The 26419-nt window shown below is 34.7% G+C and overlaps 1 protein-coding gene across 17 annotated transcripts in view; it reads right to left on the bottom strand.

Annotated features, from left to right (window-relative positions):
- Positions 1-26419, bottom strand: part of LOC145278055 (AMP deaminase 2-like) — a 420622-nt gene that overhangs the window by 340715 nt on the left and 53488 nt on the right. For 8 of the 17 annotated variants that reach the window (XM_080130285.1, XM_080130290.1, XM_080130292.1 and 5 more), the window contains one exon: positions 17262-17472. In XM_080130285.1, the coding sequence (XP_079986411.1) occupies positions 17262-17472 (211 nt within the window). Of the gene's footprint in view, positions 1-8286; positions 8326-17261; positions 17473-18994; positions 19179-26419 lie in introns of those variants that run through there. The other 9 variants (XM_080130282.1, XM_080130283.1, XM_080130287.1 and 6 more) reach the window with 3 other exon arrangements.

The following is a 26419-nucleotide window of genomic DNA, read 5'->3' as shown; positions in this document are numbered from 1 at the left end:
ACTCAACCGCCTGGAAACAAGAGTAGGGCGATCAAATGTAGCTATGATGGGGCTACAAAACTGGCCTAACCATTTGCGAATGTGTTGAGGAGGACCAACCAATGCAAGACTACCTTGTCTGCCCTCTATTGCCCAACAGGTGCAGCTTGAAAGAACTTGCAAAATACAACAATAACGCAAAGGATTGCATTAAAAAAAAAAAAATGGAAAACTGTTGTATGATCACAAGCTTTAAAAGATCTGAAAAGAAGGTAATGACCTTCTATTGAAAACAAGCCGACATAATGATGTTGATCACCTCACAAAACTCGTGTAGCCATATTTAACATGTTTCAATTGTCATATGATGTCACAACACTGCAACACGCATTGAGAGGACTTACTAAAAGGTTGAGACTAACTAAGCCAGATTAGTACTAACAAGTGGCAATGTGAAGGTACAACCAAAATACCTACGCAACAAAAGAGAGAAAAATACAATGTTTCCCCAATGTGTTATGCAAACAACTTTAAAAGATTTCACTCACACGATCCGGACAGATTCACTAAACAGACATTCATGAGGAACCCTGTTTTCATATCAGGCCAAGCTCCAATTTTTCCTATCACGATTTGCGCACTTTGAACCTCCGAATCACTATAGAGAGAAAAAAAAAATATAGTATCTATTTCATCTGAATATAGTCACTTTGCAGCAGCAGGCTAATTATTTTATTTTCTACTTCCTATTTTTTTTTTTTTTTTTCAATTTTGTTCTAGCTAGGGATGGTGGCATCCTACAGGATGCCGGGCATAAACCTGCTATCTCACATATTCGAACTGAGAGATGCTTTTAAGACTCTAACCGTTCATTTAAGTGCAACTGTTTGTATCTCTCTTGCACTTGGTTCACTGGGTATATTTGCCAGGTAGTTTTTGAAATTCTACTTCATGAGTCTGATTGCTTTTATAATTACTGAAATGATGAAGATCTTCCTAAGACTTTAGTTTCTTTTCATACATAAAACCTTGGTATTTTGTTATCTTTACTCTCTCAGCTCTATTTAATCCAGCATTATTGAGAGCACTAACTTCTACTAAGGTTGCTTCTTTCTCCTTGTCCCATATCACTATGTCAGGTTTAATAGCTCTGTTTTCTAGCTACGAAGTTGTAAGAATTTCATAGCCATAGCGGACGATGTACGACTTATTTGCAATTGTTCTTTCTGGTAAACATGTTGCCGTATTCAACTTTTTACAGATGGTCCAGTGGAGATAATTTATACACTGCATTGTATTGCATTTTTACTCCACATGTGAATGACAAAACGACTTCCGCAGTACATAACCCATTAAGTCTGGCTCTTCTGGACATGCATACACAAACTCTGACATTACCATGAGTACACACCTATAAACTAACACATGCAAAAGAATTCGGTCAGGGGGTTTCCCCTTAGCACTTAAGCCAGCAGTGTCTAAGACCTTATTGAGATAGCTTATACCCTGTTGACTCGAATACGTTTCTGGTCCTGTGCAATTCAAAAGGTTCACCCGTCCATGCTTTGTCTGCTCGCTTTGAGAATGAGTTAGTTTATTGCTAATCGCCTGAGGTGCCACTACTGAGGAATATCGACTGGGTTGCCCAGCCATTTTTTTTTTTTTTTTTCAGACCTGAGTGTTTTTCCTCTAAAGTGCTGGCTTTTAAAATCTGATTTTCCGATCCCTTGTGTCACATCATCCCACCGTGGAAAGGAGATAAATAATAAGAACTTTGGCACTTATGAGCATGTATTCACACGCACAGACATACTTACTCACAACATTTCATTTAAGTAAATACACCATTTTCTTATCGCTTTTATCCGTTTGATTATTATTGTTGCATTGCTGTTTTTTTTATTTTCCAAGACAGCAGAATTTTGGTTTATTCACGGGCATGAACAAGTTTGCAATTGTTAGAGATTGTGCACCGACATTTGAAAAAAAACATTTAAGATTCACAATACTAGAAAGAGTAACCAGTATTCCTCAGAGGCATGATACTACAGATACCCTCTCCCCAAAATGTTAAGGAATGAGGTTAGTAGAAAGATAATGATGAGGAAATGATCCACCAAGGCACACAAAGGCCATTTGAAATGGGATAGTTAATCAAGATGTGTCAGTGATTTCAGACAAAGGACCGAACATAGATGTCAATATATTTAGAGTTAATTTACAGACAGTTTTAGGAGCGAGAGTGAGTTTTGTTACAATTTACAACTTCTGGACAGTCTTGTGTTTGCAATGGTTGAAAAAAAAAAAAAAAAAAAAAAAAATTGGCTAAAAACATTAATTCCTTCAGCCTTGTTGCGGACCAGGATATAAATACCCTAACTCGCTACAAGAAAAAATAATGAAACGAATTGAATGAAGGAAACAAAGAACTCAAATGCTGGAATAAAATAAACATGTCGTTTATTTTTTGTTGAGAAATGAAAGTATTCGGTGTATACGTGTTCATTCGGTCGTTGACGACTACGCGTGTGGAAGGAAAGGGGGAATGCAATAGAGAAACGCGAAGTGGCAAGCCGGCCTGTAGAAAAAGAGGGTTAAGCTCAGTAGAGCGTCGCGCACATGTCTGTGTTGATGGACCAAAACAAAGGGGAGATAGAGTAGTGAGAAAGTCAATCCAGTTCATGGAGAGAGAAAGCGTATAAAGTGTATGTGCGCTTATCCCACATTATAGTAGCAGGAAAAATGACATTCTGGCGCACGGTTGGTTCATCAACTCAACAGGTCGAACGCTGGTCCAGACGAAAAAGGGAAGTTGACAGGTTTTGTTGACTTTTATACTGGAGTTAGTGTTCTGGGTGTGCATGTCTCGTTTTCACTTAAAAGAAAGTGACGTCACAGCTCGGGTGTGTGTATGCGCATGAATGTGTGTATGAGGCTGTGTATATGCGTGCGTGTGTGTGCGTACATGTGGGTGTGTATATGTGAGGGAAAAGCATGTTCGAACAGCCTCAACTGGGCACTTTTCTACAGGGGAGGGACGATATTTTCGAAAGTCATCCCCTCTTTTCGATTGTCTAACCTTAATTTAAACATACGTCACTTCCGGTTTGGCGATGGACGCAACAGAAAAGATGTCACTTTTTTTTTTTATCATGTTCTTTTCCTCCTTCGCGGTATGGGTTCGAGCCTGCCTGTCTACTACCACTTCTTTTTTTTTCTTTTTGCTCAACACACACCTCCAAACACCTGGGCAATGCCGAGCACACAAGCTAGTTCATTATAAACAAAAGGGCATATCACCACAATTAATAATGCTATCAGAATTTGTGATGGGGCATCAAAACTAATCAACCATCTTGTGTGTGTAGAGAAAAGGGCCAGACGTTTCTGGACAGTCTTGTGTTTGCAATGGTTGACGACAGTTGAGAGTTGAAGACAGTGGATGAGAGTTGGTCGCCCAGAGGTTTCTCCCCCCGAGATATCGAGAGATTGGGGTCAAAGCTGAGTGAGAGTAAATCAGACTGAAAAAAAAAATAATTGCGGCTTACACGAGCAGATAGTGACTGACAATGTTTAGGATTCCATTTTTTACACTACGCAACGGTATCACATGCACACACAGCTCCACTGAGTGATATCAAAAACTCGTCTTGTATTATCTTATTGTAGAGCACACAAAAAAAATACAACGGTTTAAAAAAAAAAAAAAAGTATTTGTAACTTTTCTTTTTAAGCTTCCTCGGTTTAATTACTTTTCGAAAACCTTACTTCCTTTCTCTCCAGCTGCCCCTTCTAATTCACATGAAAACTTTTGCAATTGTTTTAATAGAATGGTTCTGAAATTTTTTTTTTTTAGATGAGGGTTGATTATATTGTTTGAATTTTTCTGACTACATTTCTCATCTTGAATGTTATCAACACAAGGTTTCAATCGATGGAACCTCCAACCTTCTTTGAAATCTTTCTGTCAAACTCGGGAATCTGCACGAAATTTCGAATGGAACACTTCATTTATTTATTTATTTATGCAGGGGTCCATGGCATAGTGGATAAAGTACTCGGTAAAATTTAGTTTTAAGTTACACTCTTCTGGAGGTCGAAGGTTCAATCTTCAAAATACAATTGAAAATTAACTAAGGCTTCTACCCAATAATGGCTGAATGAAACGAGAACATGGTATTTATGTAGATTAGATAAAGGGTTGCATATATATTTCGGAGTTTGACAAAATGCACTTGAAAAAGGTCTGATGTTACATCAACTGAAACGCTGTGAAAGTAACACTTAAAAAGAAAACAGTAGTCAAAAGAATCTAAATAATAATTCAAACAAATTCATTAAAAAGAAAAAAAATTCATAAAAAAAATGACAAACAAATTCATAAATAAATGAAAAAAAAAATTCATAAAAAATGAAAAAAAAAACAAATTCATAAAAAAATGAAAAAAAAAACAAATTCATAAAAAAATGAAAAAAAAAAATTCATAAAAAAATGAAAAAAAAAAATTCATAAAAAAATGAAAAAAAAACAAATTCATAAAAAAAATGAAAAAAAAACATTGATAAAAAAAAATTCATAAAAAAATGAAAAAAAACAAATTCATAAAAAATGAAAAAAAACAAATTCATAAAAAAATGAAAAAAAACAAATTCATAAAAAATGAAAAAAAACAAATGCATAAAAAATGAAAAAAAACAAATTCATAAAAAAATGAAAAAAAAACAAATTCATAAAAAAATGAAAAAAAACAAATTCATAAAAAAAAATGAAAAAAAAACAAATTCATAAAAAAATGAAAAAAAAAACAAATTCATAAAAAAAAATCATAAAAAAATGAAAAAAAAAACAATTTCATAAAAAAATGAAAAAAAAAACAAATTCATAAAAAAAACAAATTCAAAAAAAAAAAAAAAAACAAATTCATAAAAAATGAAAAAAAACAAATTCATAAAAAAATGAAAAAAAAACAAATTCATAAAAAAATGAAAAAAAAATTCATAAAAAAGTGAAAAAAAAAATTCATAAAAAAAATTCATAAAAAATGAAAAAACAAATTCATAAAAAAAATTCATAAAAAAATGAAAAAAAAACAAATTCATAAAAAAAATTCATAAAAAATGAAAAAAAAAACAAATTCATGAAAAAAAATTCATAAAAAATGAAAAAAAAACAAATTCATAAAAAAATGAAAAAAAAAACAAATTCATAAAAAAAATGAAAAAAAAAACTCATCAGTTCTCTCTTACCTACTATTATTGTCTATCCCATGCTCATCTGTTGACAATTAAACTTGACTTGATTGATGGGGGCGTGGAAAGACGCGGCGGCACTAAATCAAGATCATTTGAAAAGACAAATGAGATTTATGGGCGCCAACAGCAGCCACCCATCCTTTATTTGATCCACAGGGGTAACATGCTCTTGTTCCGTCAGCCATGACGGAATAGAAGTCTTATGTCATTTGCATTTGTATTTTGAGTGCCGGCCACACTGAAGATTCGACGTTCAATCTCCAGAAGAGTTTGACAGAAAAAAATTCTTCAAGTTCGATAAGGTTACGTCGACTGAAATGTTTTGAAAATAGCAATAAAGATGGGAACAGTAATGGTCGGAAGAATCTAAGTATGAATATAATTAAAAAAAAATAATTAAAAAAAAGGAAGAACAAATCTCATTAAAAACTGACTATTTGACTTGGTTTCAGTATAGTTTTTCGAACTACTACTAATAAGAACAAAGGAAAGTTTTTTTTTTTTCTTTCTTTTTATCTCTTACAAATGGGTAAGAGACCAGATTATCGTAATGACACTAATCACGTCTCTAGTGACTTCAACTGAATAAGTATTTTTAACCATAACCAGCTTGGGGTCATACGGAATCAGAATATGCAAAAAGTTTTAGTGTATTTTTAGCTAAAGACATGCAGACAGGAAAAAAAAAAGACTTCAATAAAGGGTTCTCTTCAAAAAAGTAAAATAAAAATGTTTTAAAACTTTTAACGCAAATTATGATTTAGTTATAAGGGAGACAACTCGTCAAGTTGATTTATGACAGTTATAAGGGAGGTAACTAGTCACTTAAATATGAGTTATGGCACTTTCTTATTGTGATTCCTGTTTGTTATCTTTTTAATATTGTCGGGGCTGGATTACGTAACCCCTACCCCCACCCCCAAAAAAACCTGTAGAAAGTACGTTATTATGCTACCAACACGTTATTATACTGACGATAAGTGTAGTATCTGTTCTGATACTACACTTAATCTTTTCTGTCTTCGGTCAGTAAAGGAGAAATCTTTCTAGACTGATACAATTTTTATTTTTTGTCTTAAGTCAGAGTGCTCCTTTGTGGGGAGCTGGATTTTCTCCACATTAATAACTGGCCTTGTGTCCAACTTTGCTCTCGTCTAAAGGCAAATAAACAAGAACAATAAGTGAAAATTCGTTAGTCAAAAACAAAATTAGATTTGTCCGCTTACAGACTTTGAAATACTTTTGGCCAACGCACACACAGATATATACAAATTATATATATTAGATAGATATTTATTACATATACGTGACAGAAGATCAGAAAAACTTATTGTCGGTTTCGAATCCAAACAAAGGGAACCAATATCTGGTCGCCTATATTGAACTGTTTTCAGCCTTTGTCTATGAAACGTGTCCGACATAGGCGATCAGATATTTCTTCCCTTTGTTTAAATCTGAAACCGACGACACCCATATTTTTCTGATCTTCTCCGACACACATACATATTCTACTCTTATTTTGACATTTTCTTTATAATCGAGCACTTTGCTGGGGTTCTCACTCACGACACACGGATATATAAACGTGCATTTTTCAGATTTTCTGATGTTTGCATAATTTTTTTTTTTACTTATAAAAGCTCTACCTATGCGTTGAGCATTTTTGAAAGGATATTGTTTTATTGTTCCTTTTTACAATGCCTCCCCACGGGACAGAGTTAGACACCAAGGTCGTTTTTTAACGTGGAGAAAAGGAACAAAAATAAAATAAAAAATTTTTAAATAAAAATAAAAAAATAAAAATTGTCTCAGTCGTGAAGGATTTCTCCTCCACTGACAGAACAAGAAATTGAAGTGCAGCATCTGAAGAACAGATACTACACTTTGATATATTAAATTTTTTATTCATAGGAAAAAAAGTACAATTGGGAAAATTAACAAAAAATTTAGGCACAAGTCAACTCAAAAAGAAGGGGGATGGTGAGGTTGGTTGATCCGTCTCGTTTCTATCGGAAATTTAAAAAGATTTCTCTCTCGGCCAGCATCTTTTTTATCATGGTTACCCTTTTAAATTTGTATTTATGTGTGTGTGGTGGGAGGAGGGTGTTCTTACTTAAACCCAATTTTAAAACATTTTTTATTTATAGCAAAAAATACAAAAAAGATAACAATATTAATAAAAATTTCATTTGTGTCGAGGGACATGAAAAAAAAAAACAACAAAAAAAAAAAACACTTTGATCTTGACCCGAAGGCCAAGTATTGTTAGTTCAATACATTTAAACTTATTTAATCATACAAGAGCATATCTTTCAAAATCGATAGACTAAGAATTTTCTTTGTTATAATTCTTTGTTTGAATTTGATGGATCAATAAATGTTGGAATTTTTCAATTTTCACCATTTCTATCTTTGATATTTTTCTCTAAAGCGCTCGCTGTTTGTTTGTAAATAAACAAGCAGCTCGAGCACTGTAAAAGCGATGGGCGAGGGTTTCTTAAAACAGACATTTGTTGAGGTCGTTTACAAGCACCGTTCCCATGGGCCGATGAGTAGAACTGCCGATTATTAAATGCGATGGTTGTAGGTTCAATCTTCGAGTAGGGAAAAGTGCACTGATGAGTTGTGATACAACGGAACAGTACTAGGTGGATGACACACACACACACACATTATATATATATATATATATATATATATATATATATATATATATTACACACACTTTTAAAAAAATCCAATTTTATAAAATAATTTGATTACGAAACTAAAGTCAGTGAAATTAATTTCTGAAGTCAGTCTTTTTTTTTTTTTTTTTTTTTAATTTCCGATCAACGCCGGATGGTTACAACTAATATTAAACAAACTGTTTGTTTGCTTCTTTTTTGTTATTTGTTTTATTTTTATAAAAAAAGAAATGTTATATTGAAACACGAAGTTAGTTTCAAGAAGACACACAAGAGATTAAAAAAGCACACACAGATTTTAAAATGTCATTCTGGGAGAGGGAAAAAAAAAAGAAACCTTTTTCCCCAGAAACTACAAATTATCTACCTTTCACTGAAGTCGCCATAGTGTAACGAAGCAGATGACCTGTGAAAATTTAAAGAAGAAATAAAATAGCACAATCACAAAAATAATAATGTTTGAGAGCCTTTTTCTCATTCATTTTACCGTTTACTTTCCTTTTTATTGAAGGATATTTTTCGTTTTCTTTTTTAAACAAATTTTTGAGATGAGAATTATTTTATTTGGATTCTTCAGGCTGCAGTTCTCATCTCTAGGGTTATTTTCACAACGTTTCAATCGATGTAACCTCCAACCTTCTTCAAGTGTACCTTGTCAAACTCGGAAATCTTCTGCAACGAATTTCGAATGGAACACTTTATTTATTCATGCAGGGACCTATAGCGTAGTGGATAAAGTACTCAGTAAATTTAGTTTTAAGTTACACACTTCTGGAGGTTAAAGGTTCAATCCTCAAAATACAATTGCGAATTAACTAAGACTTCTACCTAGTAATAGCTGATGAAACATGAGCATGTTAATCTTGTTAGATATTTGGAAATGACGTCAAAGAAGTCAAAATGGAGGAGGGGCGTAGAATCTCCAGAAATTAGGTCAGTAACACTGACCGACATTTCAAGACAATGCGCAGGTGAATGCTCGATGTCATCTGTGCCAATAAAATAGAGGGGCAGAGAACAGGAGAGGGCAGAGAGTGGTAACAACTGGCAAGACAAAGGACACATTTTTCTCTACTGTGACCCACATCCGCGCGATACGCACCTTCCCTGATTTCATAACTGTCATTCTGAAATCAAAAAGGTTGCTTTGAATAAACAAAATATTTTATAACCAGTGTTTTATTGAGCTGCCAAGTGTAAATATCAAGACAATGGCAAAAGTTGATTTTTAGAAATTACAGGAATCCGGAGTAACATACAGGGTAGAAGAATAAAAATGTCGCCCTAGAAAAGACAACATGATTCCATTTCCGTTTGATGAAAACCGGTTTTCTTTTTTTCTTGTAGATCATTTACTAGTTGGCCAGTTGTGCACAAATCCTAAGAGCGATAGGAGCCTTCTATCATGTCTGAAAGTGACACAATGTTCAATGAATGAGATTGGAGATGCACCACTGTACACCTCATGCTCTCTATTGATCCAAGTTATGACAACAGGACCATTGCCAACACCCTCAAAATGCATCGCTGGATTGATATGAATAACAGGGACATACACAGGCCGATGAAATAGTTTCCGACCACGGTTATGGTCTTTGGTGTAGTTTCAAGTGAGGGTCACATAATCCCACCTTACATCTTCAAAGTCGGCTTGAAAGTCAACACCAAAGTGTACCTGGATGTGCTGAAAAGTGTGGTGAACTCCTGGCAGACCCGGGGCGCCGGCCCACAAGTCCAAAGAGACTCGGGTTTGGTTTCAGAAGGAATACTATGACTTTGTACCCTTCTCTTACTCCTCCTCTCCTCCCCCAACCTGAACCCACTGGGCTACTTTGTTTGGTCATACATCAAGAACATCACCAACATGACCTCCCACAACACCAAAGCCAGTCTGATCACCACCATCTGCCGAGTATTCGCCAAGCTCCCACCAGCACTTGTGGAAAAGGCATGCTCTAAGTTCCGGACCTGTATCAAAGCAGTGATTGAGGCTGAAGGTGGTTACATTGAACATATGTCAGCTCTACTACATAATCAAGTTACCCAAGTTGATTTTTTCAATCAAAGTTTTAAAATAAAGCTATAGTGTTGTTTTCTTTAGGGCAACAACTTTTCTCGTTCCATCTTGTATATAGACCGAAAACCACATTGAACGTCTGGCCGCTGCAAATATATAACACTCTTATTCAGTAACTAAAGGCTTCTGTTTGAAATTCTCTGTAGATTCTGGAGTTTTACAAGATGCACTTGAAGAAAGTCGGGAGTTACATCGACAGAAACATTGTGAAAGATGGGAATAGTAGTCCAGAGAATCCAAATAATCATGTTTTTTAAAAATTCATGTAAATAAAACACCTTGTCAGTTCTGCCGTAGTCTCTCATCTGTCCCATATTAATTAACTTTGTATATCCATTTATTTTACAAGATAATCACAATACAAATCAATAAATATGAACTTCCTGTTTGATGTAACCGGGATGGTGGATGTCTTAATATTTCGAGATAACATCTCTTTTTCACAAGAAAAGGGACCAAAGAATGTCCCTAAAAAAAGGAAAAATAATTTTAATTTAATTTAAAGGAAAAAGGATTTCCACCTTACGATGTTTCAATGTTAGGCTCTATAATAATAAATACGAAATCTGCATGAATTAAAATATATTTAAGCGTATTTTATGACTAGGCAAGGCTGGGTGCCCCCCAACCCGCTAGTTCATAAGATAAACAAAGAAAACAACTTTTCACAAATCAGATGGTGCAAGCCTGTCTCTGCTCCATCATTATTTTCATGGTAAGTGCTCGTCTGAGCTTCAATCTTTGGTCCCCTCTTGCAAACTTTCACAAAAAACACTCAACTAGCTACAACCACTATCAACAATTTCCCCTATTCTTTAACTGTGCCTAAATCTATATATAAAGTCCATGAAGAAAACTTTCTAGAACTGCCTACCTGTAGAACTCTGATCCACTGGCCAGCTTTTCAGCTGACTACAATATGGCTATCTTCAAGTCCAATATAAACAAGTTCATGTTGAATCGTCCCTTAAATAATCCATTTCTACCACTAACTATCAATATGTTGTTGTCAGTGTCTACTTTTCTCTTCCCTGCAACCTTTTTCCCCACAGAAGAGACATTGCAAGCTTGTCTCTGCTCTATCATAATCTTCATAGCAAGTGCTCGTCTGAGCTCCAATCTTTGGTACCTCTTGTCAAACAAACTTTCACAAAAAAATAGCAAAAAACACTCATCTAACTATAATGACCATCAACAGTCCCCCCCCCTAATCTCTATCTGTGCCTAAATCTAAATGCAAATTCCATGAACAAAGCTCCTTTCCTAGAACTGCCCGCCTGTGGAACTGTTCCACTGGCCTGCTTTTCAGCTGACTACAATATGGTTGTCTTAAAGTTCAATGTAAACAAGTTCTTGTTGAATCGTCCCCTTAAATAATCAAATCATACCCAATTTCCATTACTAATGATTACTAAAATTGTCCAGGTTACCAAGGTACACTCATTAACACTTATCCTCTAGTGGCCTTCTTGCCTTGATAAGCGAGGACTCCCTTGGAAAAAATAACCCAAAAAAGCTTTGCACGTTACAAATCTCAGTTTGAAACATTCTCGACACCTAATCCTACTGAAAAGTTGTGATATGCTGTAACAGCTGTCTGTAGAAAACTATATTTACTTCCTATGCATGTGTTGAGTTCGCTAATGAAGAAATTAATGGTTGACACTTAGCATAAAGCATTGCTCATAATAAAAGAATTGAATTTTCTCGGTAGTTAGTAATGTGAAAGTAAATGCATCTAGTATCATAATTTCCTTACTTTGCAATGAACGTTCATAGAATCAGAGTAAGGAGTCCTAACTGCTGACCAAGTTTCGACTCTCAGTTTGCCAACCAATCACATCGAGTTTAGTCAAGATCAAAGTGTAGTATCTGTTCTTCAGATGCTGCACTTCCATTTCTTGTCCTCTTTCGGTGGAGGATCAGTCCTTCATGACTGAGACAATTTTTTATTTTTGTACCTTTTCTCCACATTAAAAAACGACCCTGGTGTCTAACTGTCCCGTGGGGAGGCATTGTAAATAAGTACAATAAATAACTGATACACGAAATAACTGACTATATTAAGTATTGAAAATAAATAAATAAAATAAAGAAAATAGTAACATTTTTATATTCCAAAGAATGTCTAGCATCCGGCAGGATGCTCCATCCCCAGCAAAAAAAAAAAAATTATATTAACAATCGCATTGTCTGTAAGATGTGAGTGGAGAAGCCTCACAAAGAGTATCTGTTCAATTCAACGTTCAACACTTAAAAGGTTGACTTGCTTATTCTCCCACATCGATTTCCGGCCATAATGTTTAGCCTAATTTCACAGTAAAAATTTACCATTCTTAGCCATCTAATTTCTAATGGAAATCTCCTATTCTTACATAACTACAAGCAGTAGAATTCCAGTATTTTTCCCCGATATCGATACAATTACCGATCCCGTACTAAATTCTCGGTTCTAATTTATGGTTTCCCTCGCCAACCTTTCATGAAAAACACTCGTCTAGCTGAAACTGCTATTAATAATTTCCCCCATTCTTTATCTGTTCTTAAACCTAAACGTAGATTCCATGAACAAAGTTTTTATTATTAGAACTACACGCCTGTTGAACTCTTCTGTTTGCCTGTTTTCAAGCTGTTGAGGGAATTTTTTTTTTCCTACAAAACTATGAGTTTTTTGAAGAAAAATAAATCATCCAAAATTAGATATTTGATTTAACACACCAAGTGTTCATCTATTATTTACTGTATATTATACTAACAAATACATGCTTCTATCATCCGCATATTTTTGCTAGCCTGGGAGAATAATATCATTGCAAACGAATATATGCCATACTGTCCCCCAAAGGAGGAGGTAATGACTGGAAAGATGATACAACAGAATAGATAGTACTCTCCCTTTAAAGAATAGAGGAAGTAAAACTTAGGAGGATCACACCAGAAATTGAGAAGGCCTGTGAGTATGGTCTCATAACACCAGAACAGATATTATATTATTTCTCTCCACAAGGGAGGATATAATGTTTGGGAGGACTATGCTCATCTCCATAAAAATAGCAGAGGTAATTACGGGGGGGGGGGACATGCCTAAATCTAAGTGAAAACTACATGAGCAGAGTTTGTTTTTTTCCCCCAAAGCCGCTCATCTGTGGAACATAATACCACAGAACTGCTTCCTGGATAACTATGACATGGTAGCTTTCAAGTCCAACATGAACATATTCTTGAAGAGTTGTTGTTTAAAATAAATTATCAAATTTCAATTATGATACCCATTAATCCTTATCCTTGAGTGGCCTCCAGACCTTGACAAATCATGATGTAAAAAAAGCTGAGCATGCGGTGAAAAAAAATTTACTTTCACCATAACTAATATTTGTGCAAAATTTCAAAAAAGTCCAAGGCATGGTTATTGAGAAAAGTGTGAACAAATGAACAGATGAATGATTTGAGAGCAATTTTACTTCTATAATAGCCTCTTGGGAGAGGGGGGGGGAACTAGCGTTATCCCGGAAAATTCGTTCAGGCAAAAATTTACTTTCATCATGACTAATGTTTGTGCAAAATTTTTTTTAAATCCAAAGCATAGTTATTGAGAAAAGTGCGAACAAACGAACGGGAGAGAATTACTAGGCCCAATCCCTCCATTGTTGAGGGAACCAAAAACACCTCCATTAAAAGATAATACAATTTGTTTTATTATTATTTGTTTAAAAATGCTTTGTATTATTTAGATTATTCAAACTACTGTTCTCATCTTGAGTATCATTTTCATAACGTTTCGACCGATGTAACCTCTGACCTTCTTCAAGTGTATCTGGCCGCACTCGGAAATCTTTATCCAATGGTACAGAACAGAGTACCAAGTACTTTATCCACTGCACCACAGGTTACATTCTTCTGGAAGTTAAAAGTTCAATCGTCAGTCCGAGCGACATTCAAAATACAAATTTAAATAACAAATTGCTTAGGACTTTTACCCAGTTGTGGCTGACAGAACAAGAGCATGCTACCCCTGTGGATTAAATTTGTTTGGATCATTCAGCTCTAAGGAGGTTGTCAACCGGCACTAAGGAGGCATCCCTACCCAGTTTGTTTGGTGCTGAAACAAATGAAATCAGTAGCATAGGCTTAACACCAGAGTTTTCCTTCTCCTAGATGGATGACCTGGGGAGATCTACAAGTCCATCAGGACAGAGAGGGGTAGCTCTGCACCTGGGTCCTAAACCAGGTATTTCTGTGCCTCTGCATGGAAAGTTAGGATTAATTGAGTTAGTGCCAAAGATATATGAATCTACTGTAGAAATTTACCCTCCTCCTCTAAAACATTTAAATAAAATTGAAGACTATGGTTCTCCTTTTGTTACAAGTGATGGGCAAGCATAAAGTATGGGGTATAATCATTAGACTCGTATCTGTTAGATAACCCTATGCGGGTTCAACCGGATTTTTCCAAAGGAGGAAGTTCCATGGGAGCATGAAATTCACAAGCGGTCCCCAGTCGCATGTATATCCTCGTTTAGGGGAGATGACATTAGGTTTTTGCAACTTTTTTTTTTTTTTTTTATTACATTTTCACCCCCAAACAAGGCACATTGCCACTTTGATATAGGGGGCTACTATCAATGACATAATCTGCAGGGGTACTATGTGGGGAGTTGGGCAGCAAGATGTCGGTTCACGTTACAGTTGGACTTCTGCCTGTCAGTACAGTTGGGGAAGCAGGAACCCGGAAGGGAATTCCAAAGTCTAGCGGTTCTGGGGAAGAAACTACTGGAGTAGAAGGCTCTCTTACATCTAGGGATCTCTACTGTGAAGGGGTGGGATTTAGTTGTTTGTCAGATTTGTCGGGGGTATTGATGTTGAGGGGGTACGAGTGTTTGCAGTTCGTCAGAGCATTCACTGTTAAAGTACTTGTAGAACAGGCAGAGGGATGCTACATTTCGTCAGTGGGACATAGGCTGAAGCTTAGATGACCGTTCAGGACCTTTCAGGTTGACAACTCTCTTTTGAACCATGTCTAGGAGCGAGAGACTAGTAGCAGATGCACCGGCCCAAATATGACGACAATACTGTTCTCCTACATACAGCACCTGGAATTCCCAAATTGGTCACCCATCTTATACTGACTCAATGGTGCTTAACTTTAGTGACTTAATAAGAACCGATGTGTCAACCTTATTATGCTATACATAATGTATAATAAGTACATTAGTAGAATAAGAATAGGATAACAATTTAAAGTACGAGTTTGAATGATATTAGGATTTTAGAGTTAGTTTTCATTCAAAAACCACTGCATAGTTTGGCCTACAAGTAAAAAAAAATAAGTAAATAGTATTTATTTATTATCTCTACTATTATATAAAAGGAACTGTGTGTGTGTGTGTGTGAATTCGCTCTCCATGGACTCTGAAACAGCTGGGTCGATTTCTATGAAATTTTGTACAAATGTACTTTGTGGTGTTCTTGGATAGGTTTTGTGTCAAAATGTCTTCAATAAGTATCAATAATCAAAAACAAAATCTGATGAAAGAAGAAACAGGCGATTTTGACCAAAGTTAACACCTTATACAGCCTAACATCACAAGTTTTATTACCACACAAGCAGAAAGACCCAGCATATAAAAATAGTAGCTTCTTTGTTGTTATTGTTTGAAGTAAATGTTTCTGTTTAGAGCACAACTGAACTATGGTACTTGATTTTTGCTTTACTTCAAGCCATTATATATAAAAATTTTATAAAATCAACACTAGGTTCTCCATAGTGCAATGTAAACTACAATGTATTGTGGAATAAGTCCCCTTGCTAGTCTACTTAATAGATATAGGTAAGATATATATATATATATATTACAATATAGATGTAATATAAAATATAGGTATAAACTATAGATAAGTATTTAATAGATATAAATACAGATACAAACTATACATTAAGTATCAATTTAACATTGACACAAACAAATATTGCCAAGGCTACTGCGAAGAAGGTGGGCTCTCTTTACTCTGCTAGAAGGTTACTCATATCTGAGAGTATCCTGTACTTCTACAAGGCCACTATTCGCCCATGCATGAACTAATATTGCTATACCTGGGCTGGTGCATCTGCCACTAGTCTCACTCTTAGAAAGCATTCAAAAAAGTGTCACTAACCTAATAGGTCCCACACTAGTAATCAAAATTTAACCTGTCTCATCTCTGTGACTGTTTTACAAGTATTTTAATGGAATTTGCTCTGACGAACTCAGAGCACTTGTAACCCCTCTACATAGATAATCCCGACTGACTCGACAAGCAGCAAAATCCCACCCCTACACAGTAGAGATCCCTTGATGCCAAATAATCTTCTGCTCCAAAAGTCTCTTGCTTCAAACTGCTAGACTTTGGAATTTCCTCCAGAGTCCCTGCTTCCCCGACTGTACTGGTATGCAGAAGTTCAAGTATAATGTGAACAAATATCTTGCTGCTCAACTCTCTATATAGTATCCCTATAAATTAGATCCCAATTGGTAGGCTTTTATGCCAAAGTGGCATTATGCCTTGCTTGGGGGGAAAAAACAGTAAAAAAAAAAATGTAAATAAAATAAAGGGTTCTGCTGGAAATTCCGTACAGATTCCCAAATTTGACAGGGTACATTTGAAGAAGGTAAGAGGTTACATCGACCGAAATTTGTAAAAAAAAAAACATCCAAGATAAGAACAGTAATCTGAAGAATCCAAATAATACAAAATGTTGAATGGAACCATTCATTTCATCCATAGGGATAGCATTTATTCAAATATTTTATCTACTATGCCACATGGTGTAGTGGATAAAGTAATTGGTGAAATTCAGTTGTAAGTTACACTTTTCTAAAGGTTGAAGGTTTACTTGTGTGACACTCAAAATACAACTCCGAATTACTTAGGACTTCTACCTAGTCATGGCTGATAGAGCATCCTAACCCTGTGGATTATATAAAGGGTTCCGTTTGAAATTCTGTGCAGATTTCCAGGTATACCTAAGAAGGTCAGTTACATCAATGGAAATGTTGTGAAAATAGCACTGAAGAGGAGAACAATAGTCCGAAGATTAAAGTACGAATTAAAAATCTCAAGATTAAAAAAGTTCATTAAATGACTTGATTCGACATTAAAATAGCTTCCAAAGGGTTAATATGCTGTGAAAGAAATCTAATTGATTAATAGTTTACAAGAGTTATAACATTTCCAAAAGGCCATTAAACCCACAGTTAAAAAAAAAATGGCGTCTAAATAAAACTAACCTTAATTTACGCTCAAAATATGTTTGCGTCTCGTTCTTTTCGATTGGATATTCTGGAATTTCATAAGGGGCTGAAACTTCACGACTGCAGATCTTCTGACTCCTCTGAATGATAGAGTCAGCCACTTTTCGAAACTCCTTGTCAACCTTATCGTTCATGTTCTTTGGTACCTTGATGCTTGGCGGCGAATGCAATGGAGAACTTGGGGAACCTGGAAAAATATACGAGTAACACTAAGAATGAAAGGTTCAAAGATTTTCAAAATACAACACAGAAAAGAAGATTTGGTATAAAAAAATATATATACATATATAAATAGACAGCAGTGCCGAACAACATATGATTCAACAATCGTTTCATCGGTCATTTAAGTTTCATAAATTATAGGGTTTTTTTTTTTGTTTGTTTATTTGTTTTTTTAAGAACTTACACTTGGTTAATGGCTTAATTAAACCTTAAGCCCCTCCCCCTTTTTTTGTTACACATAATTCCGAAATAATAATCCCTCAGTGTTTTGCTTGATATTATTTAGTGACTTTACTAGAAGATGTACCCGGCGTTGCCCGGTATCAAACATAATATTAAATCCCTTTAAAACAAAAATGAAGTAAAAAAAAAAATGGAAAGACACTGAGATATGTGCATACGAGTATTATGTTTTTTCTAAACAGTTCAGTTCTTGTAAGTAAAAAATATACTCGAGCTGAGATCGAACCAAAAACCTAAAGACAGTAAGTCAAGCACGATAACCATTAGACCAGCTTGCCACGGTCTTTAAAAAGGGTTTTCAAACCTTATGAAACAGTTGACAAACAGATAAAAATCCGATGAGAACTATGTACCAATTTTTAAATTTGGATCTCTTTAACACCCCTTTTTCCGGATGAAAACTGATTAAAAATTTTCCACATGTCTAAATATTCTATATACCAAATTTCAAGTCCGTAGGTAAAAATTTGTTGATAATATAAGTTGAGAATCGTCCTCACACGAACACACGTTCTCATTTTCGTAGATATATATATAGATAATCTTTTGTAAATTTATTTTCACCTTAACCTAAATACAAAACTTCGGAAATGTAGAGTTAAATCTCCTCCTTTCCCAATATCAAACATAGCAACTTATACACCTGAAGAAGATCTGAGGTTACATCGACCGAAACGTTGTGAAAATAAAACTCAAGATAAGAACATTAGTCCGATTAATCTAAATAATACAAATTATTCCTCGTCTTTGCTTTTTATTCCATTGTCTTTGCTTTATCGTTATTTTCATGGCAAGTGCTCGACTGAGCTTCAATCTATGGACCCACCTCGCCAAACTTTCACAAGAAACACTCGTCTAGTTGAAGACACTATCAATAATTCCCCCCACTCTTTATCTGTGCCTAAATCTAAACGTAGATTCCATGAACAAAGCTTCTTTCTTAGAACTGCACACCTGTGAAACGGCCTTCCGTTTTCCTGCTTTCCAGCTAACTACAATATGGTTGCCTTCAAGTCCAATGTAAATAAGCTCTTGATAAGCCGTTCCCGTTAAGTTAACAAATTTATTGAATTTCCATTACTGACAATTACATATTGTCCAATTGACTACTGCACACTCTTTAACCCTTATCCTCGAATGGCTCTATGTAAAAAAAAAAAAAAAAAAAAAAATCAGCACTGCAAAATAACAATTTTATGTTTTTAGCGAAATAACTTTTTTTTGTTTAAAAAAAACAAACTTACTTTTTTCATAGCGTCATTTTCTTCCATAATATTTACTTGAACTTGCGTTTTATTTATTTTTCTTATGCTACACTTTCGTTACATTGCAGACCGTTGTTACAAATTTTTCTTCTTGCTTAGAATTATTCACATTTTCTGTTTATTACTGGCCTTTTAGGACTACTCAGTCTCGACATTTCTTTTTCTTATAAGCGGATATTCAGTTCCTGACCTAGATAACCATTTCATAACAAACGAAATAATTACCTCAGTCTAGAAGGATTTCTCTTTCTTTGAATGACAGCAGAAACAATGCTTTGAGGATTGCTTAGCGTGCTTTTCAGCATTTCTTCGTATTGAGGAGGGGGGGGGCTTAACTTAGAGCAAACTTTAAAAAAAATAAAATAAAATAAAAAACAAAATACTTTGGTCTATAAGGATTTCTTTTTCAAAACACACCAAAACCAATGGTGACACGATTAATTAACACAAGTTTAAACATTTTATTTTTGCCAGGGCTCCAATTCTTAACTTAACAACAACTTAATCACAATAACATATAAATAATTCGGTCTAGAAGGATTTGTTTCTTCATTGACTGCTGAACGTGCTTTTAGATATTTCTTAATATTAAGGTGGGCTTCAGTTCTTAACTTAGAGACCATTTCATGAATACAAACGTAATAGTACCTCAGTCAGTCGAGAAGGATTTCTCTGTTGGTAAAAGACAGCAGAACCAATCGTTTGAAGGCTCGTTATGCAGAGTTTTTGGTAAAACTTTACCTCAACTTCTTTAACTTAGTTTTCTTCTTCTTTTTTTTTTTAACCTTACACTGCCTAGTAAACCGGCTGTGTGAATTTCTATTCCAGCTCTTTACCAATTGCTTCAGAAAAACAAAACGAAATTACCTCAGTCTATAAGAATTTCTCCTTCATTGCAAAAATACCAGAACCAATAGTTTCAGCATGGGTTAAAATGTTTTTATAAATTGTCTTTATTCATTATTTTCCTTTATCCCCCAATAAAAGGGTGGGGGTGAAAGAGTCGTGTACATATGCAAACTTTTTTTTTTTTTTTTTTTTACAAAGTTAACATGCTTTCTAACAATTTTCTATCGTTTCACAATTGCTTAAAATATTTTTTCATAAAAATACATTTATTCTTTACTTTCTATTATGAGGGGGGGGGGCACATTCTTTTGTAAATTAACGTGCTTTTTAACACGATTTTAGGACTACCAAAAACAAATTACAGACATAACATTTTACCTATTAATTTTATGTTTTTCCCAAAATATAACTTTTTATTGTAAAAAAATAAAAACTTTTATTCTTTACTTTTTATTTCAAGGGGAGGAAGAGCACATTTTTTTTAACGTTGCTTTTTGGTTGGTTGAGACCACCATTATTAACTTAAAGATCACTTCATAAAACTAAACAAAACAAAATGAGCCCAGTATACGATAATGCATTAGAAAATCGCAATTTAATTTGTGGATGGGTTTCTTTCAATGAAATCTGTTTGAGTTTGTGCCATGTTTAGACTAAGCAACACCGGTACACGGGTCCTGCTAGTTATAAATGATTTAGAAATAATATCTTCTTGCATTTTGTTTGATAATTTTTATTTTAACTTTTAACTAAAACCTAAATACGAATCCTCGAAAGTATAGAGTTACCCCCCCCTTCTCTGTAACAAACATGGTGACTTATACACCTGAAGAAGGTTGGAGGTTATGTCGACCGAAACGTTGTGCAAATAATACTCAAGATGAGAACATTAGTCTGATTAATTCAGATAAAACTAAAAATCATTCCTCATCTAAAAAAATTCAGAAATGAAATGTACACCAACAAATATTTTCTGTAATAAACAAGAAAATAACACATTGTGGCACGGTTCTCGCAAACAACATTTTTGGACAATGATAATGTCTTTGGGTATTGCCAAGAATCACACAAGCAATTCATATAAATTGGGTGTAAATGTTATGTTTTTGCAAATGAATAAAACAAGCATACAGTGCTGGCAAAAAGAAAGTCCACACTTGTAATTTTTTCGGGTTTGTATTACTGTACACATAGATTCGAAAAAGTTGAAAAAAAAAAATATATAACAAATAAATGTTACCAAAGGCAAAATAAGTTACTTTTCTACCTAACTGGATATATGTTTTGTGTTTTTATTCAATGTAACATGTTTATTCAGCTCGAAAAACATGCAGTGTTTACCGATGTATTGGAAAATTCAAAATGGCGGCCGACTCTCTCTCGGAGAGGGTAAGTTTGGGAAAAGGTATTATAAATAATAAACTAGACAAAATACTGTTAGAAATTCGCTCAATATATGTTACCGTGACATAAGTTGACATATATTCGGTTGTTTTTTTAATAGTATTTTGTCTAGTTTATTATTTATAACATCTTTTCCCAAACTTACCGTGTTAAAGAGACAGTCGGGCGCCATTTTGAATTTTCCAATACATCGGTAAACACTGCATGTTTTCGGAGCTGAATAAACATGTTACATTGGATAAAAACACAAAAAATATATCCAGTTTGGTAGAAAAATAACTTATTTTGCCTTTGATAACATTTATTTGTTATATATTTGTTTTTTGACACCTTTTTCGAATCTATGTGTACAGTAATACAAACCCATTTTTTCAAAAACTGCAAATGTAAGCTACATTTAATGTAACTGTCTGAACAACCTATACCTTATTTGATTCGCCTTTTATTCCTCTATAATTTTACCTGTTCATATTTGACTTTTAATTGAAGTATTCTAGTGTCCACGGCAATTTAAAAAAATAACTTCAAATTGAGGAGGCAAAAAGAAAGTCCGCAGCAACAAATTCGCTTAAAACCAGCTTAAATTATCGCCCCTAAATCAGTTTTAAATATCCACGAAAAGGCAACAAAGCATCTCTAATCGTAATTATTGTTGTTCCAGCTTATACAGCGTAACATTTAGCCCATATGCCACGACTTTCTCTTCGTGATCATCAGGAGCTCATTAATCTACACTTTTCTGGTTTATCCAATCGTAAAATCAGCCGCAGATGGAAATGTGATGAGAAAACTGTACGAAAGACTGTGCAAAACCACCAAAACACCGGCAGTGTTCGTGATGCCCCTAAATCTGGTCATAGCAGAGTTACTTCTAGCATGGAAGACAATGCTATCAAGATCCGCAGCCTAAGAAACAGATTTGAAACAGCTCGCCAAATCCAACAACAGTGCAATCTTGTTAAAAGTGCTCTCTTTCTACTGTCAAGAACAGATTAAAGGAATTTAATTTGCGAGGGTATGTTGCAAGACGCAAGCCAATGATTTCTGTAAAGTTCCTTGATATAAGAAAGCCTACTACTCTTATAGTTTCTTCCCTGAACTGTTAGACTTTGGAATTCCCTCCGTTTCCTGCTTCCTTGACTTTACTAACCCGCAGAAGTTTAAATGTTATGTGAAAAGACATCTTGCCGCTCAACTCCTCAAAGTCTTCTGTTAAACATGATCTAAATTGAAGCCCCTTACATTCCAAGGTGAAATATGTTTTGTTTGAGTAAAAAATAGTAAAACAATTTTTTTTTTTTTTTTAAATAAATAAATCATGCTTTCATATTCTATCTAGGGCAACGCCAGGACACGGATCTTTGTAGTTAATTAAATAAAATGTTTAATCAAGATTTAAAATATATTGGAACTAGGGTAGTTCTTTGTTTATATTCATTAGATGCGTTGAGTGGATTTTAAAATAAAATAAGATACGTATTTAACACGTTTGAAGCCAAATAACTGCAAGCGAAATTTTTTATAAAATAAACGTGTTTATTTCTTAAGAAATATATTTTGGAGATATACTCCTTTGTCAATCTCTCTCTCTCTCTATATATATATATATTTCTCTTATTCTTCGCCATGATGTCGAGTGGAAGAATATTTAATGAATTAAGTTAAACTGCAGGGTTTTTATGTAGTTGGATAGAACGCGTGGTCGCGATATAAACAAAAAACTACCCAGATTTTCAAACCGCGCAACCACGCGTTCTATCCAACTACATAAAACCCCGCGGCCGCAGTTAACATCACGTGGACTTAATTCACTGAACATTCTTCCACTCGACATCATGGCGAAGAAAAAGAGGGAAAAAATATATAGATTGACAAAGGGGTATATCTCCGGAAATATATTTTCTTGAGAAATAAACACTCGTTTACTTTATAAAAAAATTCGCATTGCAGTTGTTTGGCTTCAAACGTGTTTAATACGTATCTTATTTTATTTTCATAGTAGAACTACTCGATTGTTATCAAAATGCATCAATATTCAATGCATTTGTTCTTATTGGAATAGTGACGTAAAAAAATTGGACTGTTTAAAAGTATGAGGTGCCTTTGATAAGTTTCCAGAACATTTTTGTACAGACATTTAACATTGTCATAGACTCTTGAAAATTCAGTATGTTATTGCTATACATTTATGAGAGGACTGACCAATAAAACAGATATAGCAGAAATTGGAACACTAAAGCCTGATTATCACAACTGGTTAATTTCAACAAATGAAATCTGGACGTGAGGACACTTTAGAATTCTGTTTTAAACTTAGAAAAATGCCACAAAAACATGTAGAGTGCTTCAGACAGCTTTTGAACTATCTTGCATGAATCGAGCATCAGTTTTTGAGTGGCATAAGAGGTTCAAGAAAGGCAAGGAGTCTGTAAAGGATGATGGAAGGTGTGGAAAGAATAAGTTAGAATACCAGAGTTGATTGGCCAAATATAGAATTTCATGGATAAGGGCCACCTGTGTCTCTCAAGACAATAAGTGCACAGTTTGATGTCAGTGTGGGAACTGTTCACAAAATTATACCCGAGGAACTGAAAATGAAGATTTGCACAAAGTTTGTTCCAAGGTTGCTCAAAGAAGATCAGATTGTTTTAGCAAAATGGGCATTAGGACAGTTCCCCACTCTCCCTATAGTCCAGACCTTGCTCCCTATGACTTTTAGTTATTCCCTAAGCTCAAGGAAAACCTTAGCGGCTGTCGTTATGAGACAATTGAAGAGATGGAAGGGGCTGTGACGAGGGTCATTGACACGCTCATACAAGAGGACTTCATGGGGTATTCCATAAGTTGTTGGGACGATATAAGTGCATTGCAGCCGGAGGAGATTACTTTGAAGGGGACGAGAGTTCCATGTGTGCAATATCAGTAAAAGTGCTCATACACAAAAAGTCTGGAAACTTATTGAAGGTACCTCGTAATTGTAAAAAAGCAGCCGCGAATTGTTTATGTAACACTGTTGAGCTTGGCAGCTTTACCGTTAACGTTCAATTTGCAAATAGCACAAATTCTGCAAAGTGCATAAAAGACAGAAATAAATAAATAAATAAATAAATAAGTTGTCTGGATTCTTGTTGTCGTATGAATAAAACCAGAAACATCGCATTGTACTACTTCTCAATCTCAGACACATTTACTGCTTTGAAATAGACGCATGGCCGATTTGAAATGGCCAGGTTCGCCAGGGGTGGAGGTAAGAGGAGGGGGTGAGGAGGTAAGGGGTTGAGAGATCTAATCGGTCCCCCCCCCCCGTTTGGATTCTTCTACTTTTAAGTTAGAACAAAAAAAAAAAAAAAAAAGGTTTTAATAACCCAGGCAATTAAAACAATAAAGAGGTGCATAAAAACATCGACATTCACATGAAAACATACAAGAAAGAAAGAAAAAAACTAATCACGCACATTGAGAAATGCTTGCATGCAAGTTGAAGGCGGAAGATAGAGTAATGTCCCAAGTGACATACATACATACATACATACATACATACATACATACAGCGTCTTCGAAAATTAACCATTTTGAAATGGTAGTATCAAAACGGATGGTTAATTTAGAGACACCCCATCCCGTATGCTAAAAACAAAAGTGATGATTTCCTTTAGAATTATTGTATACGTTATTATGATATACAATTAAAATAACAAAAACATTTAAAATAATGATAACTGAAGATTTATGTTCTCATGTCTTAAAATTTTAAATCAGGTAAACTAATTTGAACTAACAGCAAAAAAGATTTTGTCTTTTCTTTTTCCAAATTACCAAGACTAAGTTTCTTTCCTTTAATAATTACAAGAAACCTTCCCAACCACTGGTAGCCATGGCTACTGATACATTACTTGAATTTACTTCCTTCAAACTCCTCAGCTTAATCTTCACAGGGAATATGAATTGCAACAGATACATTGAGGGCATTTTCAAATCTGCTGCGAAGAAGGTGGGCTCTCTCTACCATGCTAGAAAATTACTTATGCCTGAGAGTATCTTGTACCTCTAACAAGGCCATCATTCGCTTATTTATGGAGTATTGTTGCCAAATTTAGGCTGGTGCATCTGCTACTAGTTTCTCACTCTTAGACAGGGTTCAAGAGAGAGTCCCAAACCTAATAGATACTCCACTGTTAGCTAGGCTTCAACCTCTGTCCCATCGACAAAATGTTGCATCTCCCTGTCTGTTTTACAAGTATTATAATGAAAAGTGCTCCGACGAACTTCAAGCTCTTGTACCCTCTCGATGTAAATACCTCGACAAACCCGACAAGCAGCAAAATCACACCCCTACACAGTATTAGCCTTCTACTCTAATAGTTTTTTCCCTTAGACTGCTAGACTTTGGAATTCCCTTCCGAGTTCCTGCTTCCCCGATTGTACTGACATGCAGGAGTTCAAGTGTAATGTAAACAAATATTTTGCTGCTCAACTCCCTACATAGTATCTCTGCAACTTATGTCACAGAGAGTAGCCTTCTACATCAAAGTGATATTGTGCCTTGTTTGGGGTGAAAATGCAATAAAAAAAAATTAAATAAAATTTTCTCAAAAAAAAAGTGGCATGAATGTTATTTACCCCCTTTTTTTGATGTCATCCAGTATGCACGGTAACAAGCAAGCAAGATAAGACCCTCAACGTTTTTTTGTTAAGTACATGAAACTTCTTTCACATTGGATGACTTCACAAAAGAGGAACAATGTTAATAAATTACCTTGTGTCACATCTATGCTTCGTTGTGTTAAAACTTTGATAATTTTTTTTTAATCGGTTATTTTTACGATTAATGTTTCCACTTCACTTCCGATTGCCCCTCCCCATGTTAAGTTTTTTTTTTTTTGGGGGGGGGGTTCTAAATAATAACGTTATTATTTAGAAAGGCCCTTCTTAACATGGTGTGGGAGGCTTCTGTTACTTATTCTGTACTTTCACTTAAAAAAAGATACTATAACATAATCAATTAAAAACAAAGGAGCAACCGGAAGTGAAGTGGAAACAGTAATTGTAAAGATAACCAAACATTTTCATGATTTTACTACAAAATGAAACACAAAAAAGTTATGAGATTTTTTCATATAAGAGGGACACATGCAACAAACTACATAAATT

Source organism: Euprymna scolopes, chromosome 6 (assembly GCF_053919585.1).
Source record: "Euprymna scolopes isolate OS-2025 chromosome 6, ASM5391958v1, whole genome shotgun sequence".
NCBI classification, from domain to species: Eukaryota; Metazoa; Mollusca; class Cephalopoda; order Sepiida; family Sepiolidae; genus Euprymna; species Euprymna scolopes.
The sequence above is the reverse complement of the archived record's forward strand: the minus strand, read 5'-3'. Positions and strand labels throughout refer to the sequence as shown.